Here is a 16,990-nt window from a genome sequence, read left to right as displayed (position 1 = left end):
TTTTCCGGCGCATCCAACCCATTTCCAGTGTATTTCTGGCACATCCGACCCATTTTCCCAGTTTTCCTGCCAATTTAACCCATTTCCAGCATTTTTTTTCCTGTGGAACAACCTGGTTTTAGTATTTTCCTCCCTGGTCCGACCTGTTTCCAGCATTTTTGTGCAGAACAACCCATTTACAGCATTTTCCCCGCATATCTGACCCATTTTCCAGAAATTTCCCCAAGAAACGACCAATTTCCAACATTTTCCCCTAGAATCAATCCGTATCCAGCTGCTTCCCCCTGGGATAGAACGATTTCCTACATTTTCCTGTGAAACAACCATTTTCCAGCATTTTTCCTACAGATCCGACCCTTTTCCAGCATTTGCCCCAAAGAACAACCAATTTCCAGCATTATTCTGTGGAACGACCTGTTTCCAACATTTTTCCTGCAGATTTCACCCATTTCCAACATTTTCTCCAATAAACGACCAGTTTCCATCATTTTTCCCATGTAACATCCTGTTTCCAGCATTTCTCCTGCAGATTTCACCCGTTGCCACCATTTCCTCTAAGAAACGACCAGTTTCCATCATTTTTCCAGCATTTTCTCCAAGGATTGATGGATTTTCAGCGTTTTTCTGTGGAACGACCCGTTTCCAGCATTTTTCCAACAGATTTCACCTGATTCCACCATTTTCTCTAAGAAACGACCAATTTCCATCATTTTTTCCATGGAACAACCCGTTTCCACCATTTTCTCTAAGAAATGACCAGTTTCCATCATCTTTCCAGCATTTTCTCCAAGGATCGATGGATTTGCAGCGTTTTTCCGTGGAATGACCCGTTTCCAGCATTTTTCCAGCAGATTTCACCCGTTTCCACCATTTCCTCTAAGAAACAACCAGTTTCCATCATTTTTTCCATGGAACAACCCGTTTCCAGCATTTTTCCAGCAGATTTCACCCAATTCCACCATTTTCTCTAAGAAACAACCAGTTTCCATCATTTTTCCAGCATTTTCTCCAAGGATCGACGGATTTTCAGCGTTTTTCCATGGAATGACCCATTTCCACCATTTTCCAGCAGTTTCACCCCGTTTTTCCGCCTGCTTCCCTCCACGATCGCCCCATTTCTGGCTTTTTCCTGCGGAACAACCCATTTCCGGCGTGTTTTCCCCCGGGATCGCTCCGTTTCTGGTCTTTTCCGGCTCCAGTGGGGCTTTTTGGGCTGAAAAAAGCTGATTAAAGGCCCGTGGCTCAGCCCCGAGGAGTTGGGCTGGATGCGGCCCGGAGTTGGGGGGATGCCTGGGTCCGGATGGTGGGTCCACTTGGGGGTCCAGGGAGGGGGCCCAGATCCACTTGGGGGTCCAGGGAGGAGGCCCAGATCCACTTGGGGGTCCAGCGAGGGGGCCCAGATCCACCTGGGGGTCCAGGAAGGGGGCCCAGAACCACCTGGGGGTCCAGGGAGGGGGCCCAGAACCACCTGGGGGTCCAGGGAGGGGGCCCAGAACCACTTGGGGGTCTGGGCAGTGGGGCCTGGACACCCACGTCCACTCCACGGGAGAGGGTGGGGTCTTGAGCCAATCAAGCCCTGCCTCCCTTCCCCCAGAAGCCAATTAGCTTCCTGCCAGCTCTTGATTGACAGGAGCTGGTAGCCAATGGTGCTGAGTGTGTCTTCCCGCCCCCCAAGTGCCAGAGAGGTGTCTGATTGGTGCAAGGTGGGAGCTGGGCGGTGCCAGGAGGAGGGAGCAAGGACGGGCCTATCGTGCGGTGGGACAGAATGAAGAGCAGTAGGGCTGGCCAATGGGCAGCAGTGGCCCTGGGAGGCGGTGCTAAGGGGAAAACCCGCCCCCCCAGGGCACAGAGAAGGCAGCGGTTGGCTGTGAGCTGAGATGGGCAGCACGGCTCAGCCAATGGGGCATCGAGGGAGGCTGAGGAGGCTCCTGGGGGGGGGATGGTGGCTTTGGGGGGCTCTGGGCACTGCCCCCACTCCCAGTGCCCTCCCAGTACCGCCCAGTACCCCCCCAGTACCGCCCAGTACCCCCCCAGTACGGCCCAGTGCCCCCCCAGTATGCCCCAGTGCTTCCAGTAACCCCCAGTGCCCTCACAGTACCCCCCAGTGCCCTCCCAGTACCGCCCAGTGCCCTCCCAGTACCCCCCAGTGCTGCGACGGGGCTGTGTCCCTGCCCCAGTGCTCCCAGTTCCCCCCAGTGCCCTCCCAGTATGACCCAGTGCCCTCCCAGTCCCCCCCAGTGCTCCCAGTTCCCCCCAGTGCCCTCCCAGTATGCCCCAGTGCCCTCTCACTACCCCCCAGTGCTCCCAGTACCCCCCAGTGCCCTCCCAGTATGCCCCAGTGCCCTCCCAGTACTCCCCAGTACCCTTCCAGTGCTGGGAATGAGCCCCAGTGCTCTCCCAGTCCCCCCCAGTGCTCCCAGTCCCCCCCAGTGCCCTCCCAGTATGTCCCAGTACCCTACCAGTACCCCCCCAGTGCTGGGAGTGGGCTGTCTCCCTGCCCCAGTGCTCCCAGTACCCCCCAATGCCCTCCCAGTATCCCCCAGTGCTCCCAGTACCCCCCAGTGCCCTCGCAGTACCCCCCAATGCCCTCCCAGTATCCCCCAGTGCTCCCAGTACTCCCCAGTGCCCTCCCAGTATGCCCCAGTGCCCTCCCAGTACCCCCCAGTGCTGCAACTGGGCTGTGTCCCTGCCCCAGTGCTCCCAGTTCCCCCCAGTGCCCTCCCAGTATGACCCAGTGCCCTCCCAGTACTCCCCAGTGCTCCCAGTACCCCCCAGTGCCCTCCCAGTACCCCCCAGTGCCCTCCCAGTATGACCCAGTGCCCTCCCAGTACCCCCCAGTACTCCCAGTACCCCCCAGTACCCTCCCAGTGCTGGGAATGAGCTGTCTCCCTGCCCCAGTGCTCTCCCAGTCCCCCCCAGTGTCCCAGTACCCCCCAGTGCCCTCCCAGTATGTCCCAGTACCCTACCAGTACCCCCCCAGTGCTGGGAGTGGGCTGTCTCCCTGCCCCAGTGCTCCCAGTACCCCCCAGTGCCCTCCCAGTACTCCCCAGTGCCCTCCCAGTACCGCCCAGTGCCCTCCCAGTACCCCCCAGTGCTGCGACGGGGCTGTGTCCCTGCCCCAGTGCTCCCAGTTCCCCCCAGTGCCCTCCCAGTATGACCCAGTGCCCTCCCAGTCCCCCCCAGTGCTCCCAGTTCCCCCCAGTGCCCTCCCAGTATGCCCCAGTGCCCTCCCACTACCCCCCAGTGCTCCCAGTACCCCCCAGTGCCCTCCCAGTATGCCCCAGTGCCCTCCCAGTACTCCCCAGTACCCTTCCAGTGCTGGGAATGAGCCCCAGTGCTCTCCCAGTCCCCCCCAGTGCTCCCAGTCCCCCCCAGTGCCCTCCCAGTATGTCCCAGTACCCTACCAGTACCCCCCCAGTGCTGGGAGTGGGCTGTCTCCCTGCCCCAGTGCTCCCAGTACCCCCCAATGCCCTCCCAGTATCCCCCAGTGCTCCCAGTACCCCCCAGTGCCCTCGCAGTACCCCCCAATGCCCTCCCAGTATCCCCCAGTGCTCCCAGTACTCCCCAGTGCCCTCCCAGTATGCCCCAGTGCCCTCCCAGTACCCCCCAGTGCTGCAACTGGGCTGTGTCCCTGCCCCAGTGCTCCCAGTTCCCCCCAGTGCCCTCCCAGTATGACCCAGTGCCCTCCCAGTACTCCCCAGTGCTCCCAGTACCCCCCAGTGCCCTCCCAGTACCCCCCAGTGCCCTCCCAGTATGACCCAGTGCCCTCCCAGTACCCCCCAGTACTCCCAGTACCCCCCAGTACCCTCCCAGTGCTGGGAATGAGCTGTCTCCCTGCCCCAGTGCTCTCCCAGTCCCCCCCAGTGTCCCAGTACCCCCCAGTGCCCTCCCAGTATGTCCCAGTACCCTACCAGTACCCCCCCAGTGCTGGGAGTGGGCTGTCTCCCTGCCCCAGTGCTCCCAGTACCCCCCAGTGCCCTCCCAGTACCCCCCCGTGCTCACAGTACGCTCAGTGCCCTCCCAGTACCCCCCAGTGCTCCCAGTACCCCCCAGTGCCCTCCCAGTACCCCCCAGTGCTCCCAGTATGCCCCAGTGCCCTCCCAGTACCCCCCAGTGCTGCGACTGGGCTGTGCCCCTGCCCCAGTGCTCCCAGTTCCCCCCAGTGCCCTCCCAGTATGCCCCAGTGCCCTCCCAGTCCCCCCCAGTGTCCCAGTACCCCCCAGTGCCCTCCCAGTATGTCCCAGTACCCTACCAGTACCCCCCCAGTGCTGGGAGTGGGCTGTCTCCCTGCCCCAGTGCTCCCAGTACCCTCCCAGTGCTGGGACCGGGCTGTGTCCCTGCCCCAGTACCGCCCCAGTGCTCCCAGTATTTGCCCAGTACCCCCAGTTCTCCCAGTAGCCTCCCAGCACCTCCCAGCCCAGTGCTTCCACTGTTCCCAGTACCCTCAGCCACAGAGCTCCCAGTGCCCGCCCAGTACCCCCAGTCCATGTTTCCAGTGCCCTCCCAGTACGCCCCCAGCCTAGTTCCCAGCGTTCCCAGTACCCCCCAGTGCTCCCAGTACCCCCCCCAGTGCTGGGACCAGGCTGACTCTCTCTCCCAGTGCTCCCAGTATTTGCCCAGTACCCCCAGTCCATGTTTCCAGTGACCTCCCAGTATGCCCCCAGCCTAGTTCCCAGTGCTCCCAGTACCCCCCCAGTGCTGGGACCAGGCTGCCTCTCTCCCCCAGTGCTCCCAGTGCCCGCCCAGTACCCCCAGTCCATGTTTCCAGTGCCCTCCCAGTATGCCCCCAGCCTTGCTCCCCAGTGCTCCCAGTACCCCCCCCAGTGCTGGGACCAGGCTCTCTCTCCCCCAGTGCTCCCAGTATTTGCCCAGTACCCCCAGTCTGTGTTTCCAGTGCCCTCCCAGTATGCCCGCAGCCTAGTTCCCAGTGCTCCCAGTACCCCCCCAGTGCTCCCAGTCCCCTCCTAGTGCTGGGACCAGGCTGCCTCTCGCTCCCAGTGCTCCCAGTATTTGCCCAGTACCCCCAGTCCATGTTTCCAGTGCCCTCCCAGTACGCCCCCAGCCTAGTTCCCCAGTGCTCCCAGTAACCCCCAGTCTCCAGCTCCGCAGCTTTCCCTGCGAGAAATGGGTATTTCGGTTAATTCTGGAATTCCGCTTTATTTTTGGGTTGAAAAACGGCCAAAAACGACCTAAAACCAGTTTCACTTTCGGCTCCCCGGAGCCTTTTTTTTTTTTAATTATTGATTTTTCCAGCAAATTCCTCAAACGCGGCTCAAATTCCCTCATTTTTGGGGGCGGGGGAGAGCTCCCCCCGTTAATTTTCAACCCGGAGAGGGAATTTCGTTACCCGTAACGAATCATTGCGTTTCCGCTGATCGATAACGTGTAAATTCCCCCAAAACTTCCGCTTTTTAGTTATTTTCGCTTCTAACCCCTTTAAAAAAAAAAAAAAGGGATTTTTTTTCCCTTTGCTTCCGGGAATTTTTAACCACCGGGATGAAGTTTGAGGGTCGTTTTATTTATTTGGGGCAAAAAAAGGTTAAAAAAAAGGAAGGGCGGACGCTGCGTTTCTTAGGAAAAAAAAAAAAAAGAGGTTTTATTGGGTGACGATGCGCTGAATTGAGCGGATAAATAAGCAGAATTGGGGGTTTGGGGGGGTTTTTGGGGCGCGGGGGGGCTGGTGCCTGCGGGAGGGGAGGATAAATATGAAAAATCGAATATTTGGGAAAAAAAATAAAGGAGGATTTTACCAAAATCGGCTTTTCGGGGAGGGAAGGGGAAAGGTGGGGGCAGAGGTGGGGGGGAAAGGCGAAACGGGGCGACACGGGGTTTTTTGCGGGGGCGAGGGGGTTTTTAACCCTTTTATAGTAGTTATTTTAAGTGAAAATCCCTTTTTTTTCACGGTTTGGGGGTCAGGGTTGCAAAGTTGGGGATTTTACTGTGTTTTTTAGGGATCTGCACGTCCTTAATAGGCAAAAACGGGAGCGTGGAGCCTCCGGATTTCCAACTTCCCGCAGGGGAGCTGGATGAGATGTATTTTTTTTTAACGGGCGCGGGGAAAATTTGTCTGGAAAGAGGTAAAATAATAATAATAAAAATAAAAATAATGCCGAAGTCAGCAATTCCAGGACTTTTCGCAAATCCAGTGGTTGGAGCGGGAGCATCTGTCGTCGTTCCAGATGCCGTCGGGTCCGATGCTGCCGCAGTCCTTCTGGTCCTTGTCTTTGTTCTCCTTCCACGTGTTCCAGTAGCTGGCGAAAGGAGGAGGAAAAAGAAAAAAAAAGGAGAAAAAAAGGAAAAGAGGAAATAATAAAGAAATCAAAGCGAGCCCGCGCGCTCAGGAAGAGGTAAAATTTCTATTTCGAGGGAAGGAAATGGCTAAAAAGCTCCGCAAATCCTTCGACGGACCTAAAACCGACGTTTCGGTGGGTCGACGACCTTTTTCCGTTTATTTTTCGGATTATTTTCCCCGTTTTGGGGGAATTTGGGGAGGGAATTTTTACCTAATACTTGTGTGTTCGCCGTTAGTCCAGACCCAGGTGCCCTCCTCCAGCTGATCCGTCACTCCCAGCCAGTACGTGCTGCTGTTGTTAATATTGTCCTTCAGGAAGGTCTAGAAAAGCCAAATCGGTTAAAAAATCCCCAAAAATCACAAATTCCGGGGGACTACGGAGCATCTCGAGGCTTTAGGCAACATAGGTGAGGTCAGCGTCACCATTCCTGAGCGGTGTTTCGGGGGGAAATAGGGAACAATTTGGGGTTATTAAAGCGAAGTGCGTGCGCAGCGCTCCGGAAAGGAGATGTTGACCTTTTTTTGCTCCGTTTTTAGCGGTTTTTTCCTTAAAACAGGAAGTCGCAGTCGACCGAACACGGCTCAGCCGTCGGCGCTTCTCTCTGCCTCCAAATAACTGAGCCCGACGGCCAATCTCGGCTAATTCCAGCCCAAAAAAGGTTTTTTTCGCGTTCCTGGTTTTGCCAGAGTAGGAATTCTCTGAGAAAAACGGGTATTTTGGGCAACGTTTAAGCCGAGAAACCGGTTATTTTTCCACGCGCGAGCGTCCGACCGACCTGCTCCGTGTCGGAGTTGACGACGACCAGGTGAGCGCCTTGATCGGCGCAGATCTCCTTTGCGTCCGCCCAGCTCATCGTCTCCGTCGAGAAGGAGTAGCAGCTTTTCTCGAAGATCTTCCAGCCGGCCGAACACTTCTTGTTGTCCAGGACGGATCTGCAGATGAGCGCTGGAAAAAACGAGGAAAAATCCCAAAACCCAGGGGAAAAAAGAAGTTATTTTTGCCTGTCGCCGCTTGAAAACCTCCAAAACGGGCGTAAATCACCCCGATTTTCCAGCCCTAAGACCAGCGGCGGGATTTCTCTCCCGCTGCACGAGGAGGAGAGACGGCGGAGACGGAGACGACGGCTTTACCTGCCATATCCTGCAATTCCTCGTAGTATTTGTGCATCCCGCTCCGCATCCGCGTCTGTTCCCGTCGCGTCTCCGCCAGCCCCTGTCGCACTGGGGAGCGCAACGGGGTGAGCGACCGCCCCCAGCTCCGTGTCCTCCCGTCCCTCCCCAATTTTTCCTGCTTTTTCCCCCTCCGCCGCTTCCCGGCTTCGATTTACCCAAATCTTGAGCTCTTTCCCACAGGATTTATTTTTCCATGGGTAGAAATCCCAACCGGGGCTGCAAAAGCTCTCGCATCGCCGGCCGCCTGGTTATTTTATTCCTCATTTCGCTGCGATATCACCCATAATATCGTTTAATTAATGACTCCTTCGGCAGCGATTAAGGATTGGGCCCGTTATATTTGATTTTTAGGGAATTTTCTGTAGGATTTACCTCCTTCCCTCGCCATAACCTGTCACCGTGACAATAAAATGGATTTCCCACCCCAGTAAGATCCCAATCTGCAATCAGGATAAATCTCGGGATATCCTGAAGGCTGATTTGCTCCTGTTTGCACCTTTTTGGGGCTAATTCCTTCGGGATTGGGGCACGAGCTTAGTCGGTGTCCGATCTACACCATTTTCCCGGCGGAAATCGGAAATAAGGCGGTGAAAGTCAGCGTTGTTTCGCTAAGAGACGGAGCAGAACCAGGAGCCGCTCAAAAAAAAGGTAATTTTTTTTTTTCTCCTTAATTTACACCAAACGGCAAAAAAAACGATGCCAGAAAAAGAGCCAAAGACCGAAAAAAAAAATCGGCGTCTCCCAACTGCCGTTAAACTTCACCGCGGGAGACGCGATTCCCAGGACCTACCGTTGGCTTCGTTCTCGGAGAAGTTCGACCTCAGGAGCTTTAACTCCGCCATGATTTCCATCTCTGGAAGGAAAACGAAGGGAAAAACATGGCTGGATCATATTGCGTATAAAATTGCCCGATTTATGGGTTTTTTGGGGGAATTCCAGCGAGGATTTACTCTGGATTTACACCCTATAGCAAATGGGGAGTGCTGCTGGCGCGGGCAGGAGGCGGCAGCACCCAGACGGAGCGCTCCGGGGGCAATTTGGTGATAAAACCCTAAAATTCACGTACTGAGGTAGAATTAAAAACAAATCGTGCCGACGGACAGGCTTTGGCTGCGGTTTCCACGTGGACGGACGCTTAAAGCATCGTGGGGACAGGCCACGTGTTATTTTGAACAGTGAAAATGCCTTTTTTTGGTGGTTTTTTAACCAAAATTGCTGCTTCCCGGCCCGGCGGGGACCCTTCCGGGACCGCTTACGTTTCACCACGGTCAGGGCGAAGAGCAGCGTCCACGCGACGAAGCTGAGCGCTACCAGGACGTAGAGGACGACCACCGACGTCATCCTGCGGCTCCGTCCCCTGCCACCTCCGGGCTCCGGGTCACCTGCGGAGAGCGGCGTGGGAGAAATCCGGAAGGAATCCCAACTTCCTGAGTCTGGATCCGAGCGAGGCATCCGCTGCGGGATACTGGGCGTCGGTTGAGAGGGACTCACCCTTTTGGGAAGGGTTTGGAGATGCCGGTTTCCCCGCCAGGATGTAAACCCCTGTTGGGAGGAAGGAAGGAGTCGCTGGGGGGGTGATTTTGGGGCATTTTAGGGCCAAATCCTGCCCCGCGGAGGTCCGCGACGGCACAGGCGATGCGGGGAGAGGAGGCGGGTGCTACCTGTGCCCCCTTTGCTCCTCTGGCTCTGCAGATCTTCATCGGACGCCGGCGGCTTGTGGCCACGGTCCGACTCCGACAGGGACACGTCATCGTAATCGTCCTCGAAGCTGTCCGGGGACGCTACGCGAGAGGAAAAACGGGTGAAAAACTCAGGATTTTGAGGCCAGCTGGGAATCCTGTCCGTTAAGGATCAGCTGGAAAGCGTAAAAATGCAATTCCACTTTCCCCTTTGGTAAATCCACAGCACCTCCGGCGCGGTTTTTACATCCTTTTCTCAATATATATTGATTTTATCATTTTTATAGATTTTTTATAACGTCGCTCCGCTCTTTCGGAGACGGGTTCTCCCCTCAGCTGCAAATCCAAGGAATTCTGCTGAAGTTTGAAGCTCCCCGCGGCGGGAGGGGATGAATATGAGCCTGCGAAGGCGCGAACGCCCTCTCCCGGGAGTGAGGATGGAGCCATAATTTCCCTCTCAATCCCCCCAACATGGACTTTTAGGATATTTTTGGGGCGATTTAATCTCGTTTGACAGAAGGAACCAAATTCGGAGAGAAACGCAGCGTACAGCGACACATGTTTGACCAACCGAGCTGAAAATAAAGCCCGGTTCGGCCTCGGGGGAGTTCTGTTTTCCATCCGCGCTACAAAAAAAGCCTGAAAAGGTGAAAAAACGATGACTTACCCGGTCTGAAGTCACCCACGGGCGTCGTTTTTCCAGCGATGGAGTAAATTCCTGCCAATAAAAAAAAAAAAGGAAAGGGAAAGAGCGTTGAGGATAAGGGGAGGATCCTCAAAACCACCGCTAGCGCTTCTAACCCCGGCGCGGGCGGCGAGGAAGTTGCCGATGCTTTTTTAAGGCCCGACCTGGAATTTACACCTGAAATTGGGGCTAAACGTGGCGATTTAGGGGCTCTCGAGCGCAGAGCGGGATCCGCACAACTCGAGAGCCCCAAAGGTGTTTCGCCCCGCTCCGTACGCCAGCGGTGCCCCGCGGTCGTATCCGGACGCCGCCACGCTTCTCCGAGTCACCCGCCGGCCCCCCAAAAAACACATGCCAAGGACACGGAGAGGGGGGGCACCCCAATTTTACCTGGTTGTCTCACCAGCCGCTTGGCGTGCGCCGGCGGGGGACCCAACCAGTTGCCGTAGGTCTCCTGCCCGGCCATGCTTTGCCGGGGAGAGCAGCCGCGCAGGCGCCCGGCAGGGAGCTAAACCCCTCGGCACGCGCCCCGGCACACCCCTCGCCGCCTCCGGCACCCCATTTTGGCCGGCGGTTCGGCCCCGAGGTTTCGGTTCCTTCTGCGTGCCGGGGCGGCGGTGACATGCAAATGGGCGGCGAAAGGAAGGCGAGACTGCGCTCTTCCCGGCGCAAAAAAATACACCTTTTCGGCGGAACGTGGGATTCGGTGAATTTGGGGGTGAGGGGTTTGTTTTGGGGGGGAGAAAGGGTGACGCCGCGTGAGCTCTGCCGCCAGCGGGCGTTTGAAGGCAGCTCCCGCGCGGGCGTGAGGGATTTTTTTTAGGGATTAGCGATAAAACCACCACAGTGGCACCTACGGGTGTTAAACACCGCGCCGGTGAAATCCCAAATCTTCCAGCCGAGCCGCTGCCCGCACCGGGAGGGGAATCCGGTGACACGGCCTTTCGGCAAAACAGGCGTCGCGCTTCAGCACCCACGAGTTGGGGATTTGCATACGCGCCCAGAAAACACACTCATGCCTCATCTTCACCGGTCTCTCTTCCCTTTTTTGGGGTTTTTTTACCCAAACCCTGGGAAAAAAAGGTGCGCGCCGACCCTCCCTGGCGCCGCATCGGCTCCATTTACGTGAGTTTTGGTTCAAATCGCAATCAAAGCGCTTTATTTATTCTTTTTTTTTTCTTTTCCTGATTAACCAGCAAGCGATAACGTCCAGCCTCGGCACAACAGGAAAACGGCTCGCAAAACATTAACCAACACCCCAAAATCTCTAAATTTTCCCCAAAGGAGTGACCCCCTCAAACGGTTTAACCCTTCCGCCACAGCGCTATGCCCACCCCCAAGCAACGCACCCCGCTTTTGGGAAGCGGGGTGGGGGGTTAACCCATTTTCGGACACCTCTTTTACCCCAGAGCCTTGTGTTTTCACCCTGCGCTTGGTTCTGCCGGGTTTTTACTGTTTTCCCCCCGTTTTTAAGCCCCGGGAGGGTGAGTTGGGGTGCCCGGAGACGGGGGGGGAAACCGTTAGCAGCTGCGCTCGCAGATCCAGGGCTCGGCGAGGGAACAGGTAGCGTCGTTCCAGTGGCCGCTGGAGTAGATGGTGGCACAATCTTCACCGTGGTGGCCCACGTTGTTGGGTTCACCGCTGTTCCAGAACCTAGAAGTGTGGGGGGGGCACATCAGTTTGGGTGGAAAACTCTGCATTTGGGAACTTGTTGGGTTTTAGGATGTTTGTGGGGGTTTTTTTAAGTAGGGGGGAGTCAGGCGGAGAGCACACCGGCCCCGCAGCATCGCCCAGGGAGGGCAACAGCCCCCCAAAAACAACCTTCTCCCCCCGTTTAACGCAGCAGTGCGATTTCAGTGATTTTTCCCGTTTTCCCTCCCGTTTAACGCGGGAAAAGGGCTCCGCTGCGATCACGGTGTTTCTCCTACAACGGCAAGAACGAGGAGACCCGTTAAAAAGAACCCCTTTGACTCAGGGTGCGGGGTCTCGGTCGGGAACCGAGCGGGCGCTGCGGCTCCTTGCCTGTTCCCACCTGGGTTTTCAACCCCGAAACCAAAGCGAATTTTGGGGGAAAAAAAGCCAAAATCTTGCCTGCAGCAGGGCGGCTCCTCTTACCTTTCCCTCCACCCGGCATTTTCAGGTGCTGCCGCAGCATGAAATTTATTGCAGTGCTTTTTACGCACTAAACCAGAGCGGACGGGTGCGCCAGTGAGCGTGCGGCGCCTTTTTTTGAGCAAAAAAGGGGTGAAGGGAGAACAAAGCTGATTTTTGGGGCAATTTGAGGCTAAAAACATACGAGAGAGAGAGGGAGCGGCCGTCCACCCACTGCCAGTCGCCTTCTTTGTCCATGTCGGTCAGGCCCAGCCAGAAAATCTGATTGTCCATGATGTGATTTGCCAGAAATTTCTGCAAACAGGGGGGGAAAGGAAAGAAGCGTTGGGAAGGGGAAGCAGAAGACGACGGCAAAGGGATTCAGCGGCGCCGGGGCTGGTGACCGCAGGGAGCCCGTCCCTTGCAGGGGACAACTGTGGCGTGCCACAAGCATGACCAAAAAATGCGAAGTTTACCATCGGAAATGGAAAAAAGTGCTGAAGTTTCTAATATTTGGAGGAAGAAGCTTTTTTCAGAGCAAATGAGCTTTTTAAAAATTGGGTTGGTTTGTCTAAATCGGGGTAGAAGTGCTGATTTGTGCACAGTTTGGGTTATATTTCTGTAATTCATTCTATAACCTTAATTCCCAAACGACCTTCTTAATTCCCAAACGACCTTCTTAATTCCCAAACGACCTTCTTAATTCCCAAACGACCTTCTTAATTCCCAAACGACCTTCTTAATTCCCAAACGACCTTCTTAATTCCCAAACGACCTTCTTAATTCCCAAACGACCTTCTTAATTCCCAAACGACCGCAAGGTCCCTTGGGGTCACAGAGACCCAGCGGGGAGGCAGCCGCTTTCCCCCTGGCTTTTCCCAAAAAACCCTTAAATGACGCCAGCCATTTCGGGGACGGATTCATGCAATTTGGCCAAATCACTTCAGAACCAAAGTGGGAACGTCAACCGGTTGCGTTTTCCCGCCTCCATGGGCAGTCTTGAGTCGCCCGTGCTTAACCTCCAGCTTTCCATTTGTGGAATTGGAGTTTAATATTCCTCTAAACTCATGAAATCTGGGGTTTTTTCTGTTTTTTTTACGGGATTTCTCAGCTTACGTTTTCCAGCTCGCTGTCAACGATGGCAAGATGGGCGTTGAAGTCGGTGCAGAAGTCTTTAGCGGCCAGCCAGGGTTTGGTGGTGGTGGAGAAGAAATAGCAGGTTTTGGCAAACTGCTGCCAGCCGGCGGGGCACCTCGTGCAGAGAATTTCTGAGGGAAAACGGGGTGAAAAAGAGAAAAATAAAATAAAGGAGAACACGTGGGCGAGCGCAGGGGGATGCCGCGGGCTCAGCCCCTCACCTGAGAGGTTGCGCGTCTCCTCCAGCGCCGCGTTGAGGAAGGCCGACGCGCGGATCTGCTCCTGCTTCAACTCCTCCAGCTGCCGCAGCACCGGCTCCAGCGCGTCCCTTTCCTCTGCCGGGGAGAGGATAAAAGGTAATTCAGCTGCCGCAAAGACCTAAAAAACCCCATGTTTCTCTCCCTTTCCAACCCAATTTACACCATGGCTGCGTCTTTTCCTGGCGCGAGTTACCGTTCTCTGAAATTCAGGCAGTAAAACCTCAAGCCCTTTCGTTAAATGAGCTTTTTATTGTGTTTATCAACAGGCTGAGAAAGGCTTTTTTCTGTTAATATTATACTTAATGATCTCTCAAACTCATCAAGATCGGCTTCGTGTGCTCCCGGTGCACGTTTTAGGACTCTTTGGAGCGCCTACCCAATAACCGCGTGTCTTGGGAGTCGAGAATGACCAAATTTAACGATTTTCCATCAAAATCAGGCTCTCACCCAGGACGCGGATGCGATCCAACAGCTCCTTCCCGCAGCACTCCGCTTTGCACCGCGTCATTTTCCACTGCACGTTCTCCACTTCTTGCGACACTGGAAGGAGGAAAAACTCCGCTTTTGACACCATCTCACCACTGCCTGTGCCCGGTATTCAGGATTCTGCCCAAATTTCCCTAAACCACCTTTTCCTTGGCGTACCGTTCAGAAGTCGGCCGTGGATCGCCTTGAGCTCACCAGAGAACTGTTTATCTAAGAGGAAAATAAGAGGAGAAACCTCAAAACAAGCCCCAACCATCTCTGTCCTGATGTAAAGTGGCTTCGGTTCATTATTTTTGCCGGAAAAAGCATCCTGGGAAGCGCCGGGGGGAAAATCCATGCAGGAATTGAGGATACAGCGGGTGCCAGGGAGCTGTTTCGGGGTGAAACGTCGTACCGAGGGTGCGCTGGACCTCCGAGAGGTTGTGCCACGCCGTCGCGTGGCTGTTCTCGCTCCACATGCGGGCTTGTTCCAACGCCTCCCACGCCGCGGATACTAGGGGAGAGGAAGAGAGCGCTCACCTTCGCTCCGGATCCGGCCCCGGAGAGCTTGCGGGCCGCAGAAGGGCCTTCAATCCTAACTCGAAGCCACGTTTTGCTCCATCCAATGGTGTTTTCCCCCCCTCAACTCGTGCCCGCCCCACGCTTGGCGATCGGGCTCACCTCTCCGGAGATTCACGATGGTGAGAGCCATGAAGAACATGAAGGCGAGAGCCAGAAGCACGTAAAGCAGCGCGATGGCTTTCTCCGGAGCCGAAGCTAAGAGAGACAGCACTGCCGGGAGCAAAATGGGGTCAGGCAGCTCCAAATAACTCCCCCCCAACAGACATTTTCTTAAAGAAGAGCACAAAGAAGAGAGATCCCCCCAAAACAACCTCTGGAGTGGCTCCACCACCCTGTTCTCCACGCTCAAACCTCTTTTTCCTAAATTGTGACCCTACGGAGGAACCAGCCGGTAAAATTTGGCTACAACTTCAGAGAAAGACCGGTTTAAAGAGCTGAAACTCTCCAGTTTCATGTCTCTGGATTCCCAAAGCCGCTCCCTCGCCCCGATACCTCCTTTATATGCTCTCCTCCGCTCTTGCTTCTCCAACTCCATCCCCTCAGCGAAATCACATTTCTCATAGGTGCCGAAGGCACCTTCGCCTTGTAACATCTCTGATCCTTTTTTCTTTTGATATCGCCCCGATTTATGTGGTGGGGAAGACACGTCATCTCATCCTGGGGGGAAGGAAACACTTGCATTTCATAATTCTGATTTCCTAGAAGAACAAAAAAATCTGCGCACTCAGGAGCTTTGGAGCGGCCGATGCGGCCGGGCAGCCCCTCACCATGTGTCGCAGCCCCGTCCCTGGTGGGTTTTAGAAGAATTGGTTAAAAAACACACTCTGCTCTCCTCAAACGAGGCCGACACCTGCCCGAGGAGGCGGTTTTTGGAGGCCTCATGCCGAAACAGTGGCCAGCGTTCTCTGAGGTGAGCACCTAAATTTGATTTTTTTTTTTTGTTTGTTTGGTGGGAATTCTTTAGCATTTTGTTGAGCATTTTTGTGATAATTTCTTCTGTTTTTAAAGCAAGAAACTTAGCGTTGTGAAAATCCTCTTTTTTTGGGGCGCCGTTGCCTTCATTCCTTCTCCGGAAAATTCTTTTCATTGCCTGAACACCCTCAGGTTTTCAAGCCAGGCATCCCCTGGGCGGGCTATCACAGAAAACGAAAGTTAGCACTTACGAATAACTTCACTGGTGCCCGATTTCAGCTGAGTTTCACAGATGCACCCTGGGAAGAGCAAACACAGCCAAAAGTTGAACATCCCTCACTCCGGTTCCCCTGCTCTTGGGGCAATCAGCTTCCTCATTTTGTCCGATTTCCCCTTTTTCGATCCTGAATTTAGGGGAAGTCAAAGACAAACTTCACCCCGGGGTGGCCTCTCGTGCCCTTGGGGCTCTGGCATTTTCTAAGAGGCAATGGAGTCAGTTTTGGGTTGAAACGCTGTGAATTTGGGCCATGCACTCTTGCAGTCGTTCCCCTCTCTGCTGCCAGCGTGCGGTTTGTCCCAGAGGCGTGGGAGAGGTTTAAAAAAGAATCAAGGATGGCACTTTTTGAGCGGAAAGAATTGAAAACTGAGATAAAAGTCAAGAGAGGACTGAAAACACCAGCTCCCACCCCTAAGCATCCCACATCCTTATCTCTTTAACCTTTTTTAGGGGTTTTTATCTTTTCATTTTTTAAATACTGAAGCTGGAGTGGTTGAAAATCCCTTTAATCTCCCAAAAAAACTTCTCAGCACCGTTAAAAATCTCTCCAACGGCACCTCAGCACCCCCAGGCCCTGGGGACACCCCCGGTGTCCCACAGCCCTGTCCCTGGGGACACCCCCAGTCTCCCACAGCCCTGTCCCTGGGGACCGCAGGCCTCTCAGTGTCCCCACATCCCTGGGGACACCCCGCACACCACCACTCCTGTCCTTGGGGACATCCCCAGTGTCCCCCAAACCCCCATCCCTGTGATCACTGGGAATTCCCAATGCCCCAAGAGAAACGTGGGACCCCTGTCACCCCCATTTATGGGGAGCTTGGGTCCCTACTGTCCCCATCCCTGGGTCCCTATGGGATGGGGGACCCCAGTCACCCCATCCCTGGGGACCCCCCTGGCCCCCATGCCCAGGTTCCTGTGGGAATAAAGTACCCCCCCATCACAATACCCCCATCTTTGGGTAACCAGGGACCCACAACACCCTTATCCCTGGGGAACTGGGGACCCCCACCCCGGGCCCACTTACCTGCACGTCCTCCCTGAGGTAATGGAGGCTGACTCCAACCTGGATCCCTCACCACAGAGCGGCAATCAGCTACTCGACGCCCCATAGGTGGAGGAGTCTGCCTGTCGGCCCCCGTCAGCCAATAAGAGCCGCAAATCTCCCCAGGAAGGCGGGATCAGCCACCTGTGCTGGAGGGGTGAATGCCGCCTAGTCGCCGCACCCCCATAGGCTGCCTCACCTTCTTCGACGCCAGCGATTGGTAGATTCTCATATCAATCAAATCCAAACCCTTCAGCTGGACAGGCGGGGCTTGTTGCCCTCTCCTGTCAGCCAGGTGCCACTCCAAGGGCGACGTGGCAGCCGATTGGCCGCACTACCTATCCATCATCACCACCTGCGCCTGCCATTCGTCTCTCAGCAAGGCGGTGCCAACC

At 55.3% G+C, this 16,990-nt stretch overlaps 2 protein-coding genes across 2 annotated transcripts; both read right to left on the bottom strand.

The window, feature by feature from the left end:
* Positions 1–6,115: 6,115 nt before the first annotated feature.
* Positions 6,116–10,295, bottom strand: LOC132320551 (CD209 antigen-like protein A). The gene is made up of 10 exons (XM_059833058.1): positions 10,220–10,295; positions 9,812–9,862; positions 9,127–9,246; positions 8,957–9,007; positions 8,722–8,847; positions 8,256–8,318; positions 7,424–7,513; positions 7,069–7,238; positions 6,504–6,613; positions 6,116–6,251 (listed from the first exon to the last, which is right to left on the bottom strand). Exons 1-10 carry the CDS (start codon positions 10,293–10,295, stop codon positions 6,116–6,118), a joined length of 993 nt encoding a protein of 330 aa, XP_059689041.1.
* A 710-nt stretch (positions 10,296–11,005) lies between these two features.
* Positions 11,006–14,921, bottom strand: LOC104260233 (C-type lectin domain family 17, member A-like). The gene is made up of 9 exons (XM_009815876.2): positions 14,857–14,921; positions 14,464–14,574; positions 14,198–14,296; positions 13,963–14,013; positions 13,765–13,857; positions 13,279–13,392; positions 13,037–13,188; positions 12,126–12,235; positions 11,006–11,482 (listed from the first exon to the last, which is right to left on the bottom strand). Exons 1-9 carry the CDS (start codon positions 14,897–14,899, stop codon positions 11,350–11,352), a joined length of 906 nt encoding a protein of 301 aa, XP_009814178.2. The 5' UTR covers positions 14,900–14,921; the 3' UTR covers positions 11,006–11,349.
* Positions 14,922–16,990: the final 2,069 nt, after the last annotated feature.

The sequence above is a fragment of the Gavia stellata genome, chromosome 38 (genome assembly GCF_030936135.1).
Source record: "Gavia stellata isolate bGavSte3 chromosome 38, bGavSte3.hap2, whole genome shotgun sequence".
In the NCBI taxonomy this organism is placed as follows: domain Eukaryota; kingdom Metazoa; phylum Chordata; class Aves; order Gaviiformes; family Gaviidae; genus Gavia; species Gavia stellata.
Note: the sequence above shows the minus strand (reverse complement) of the source record. Positions and strands in the feature narration are given on the sequence as shown.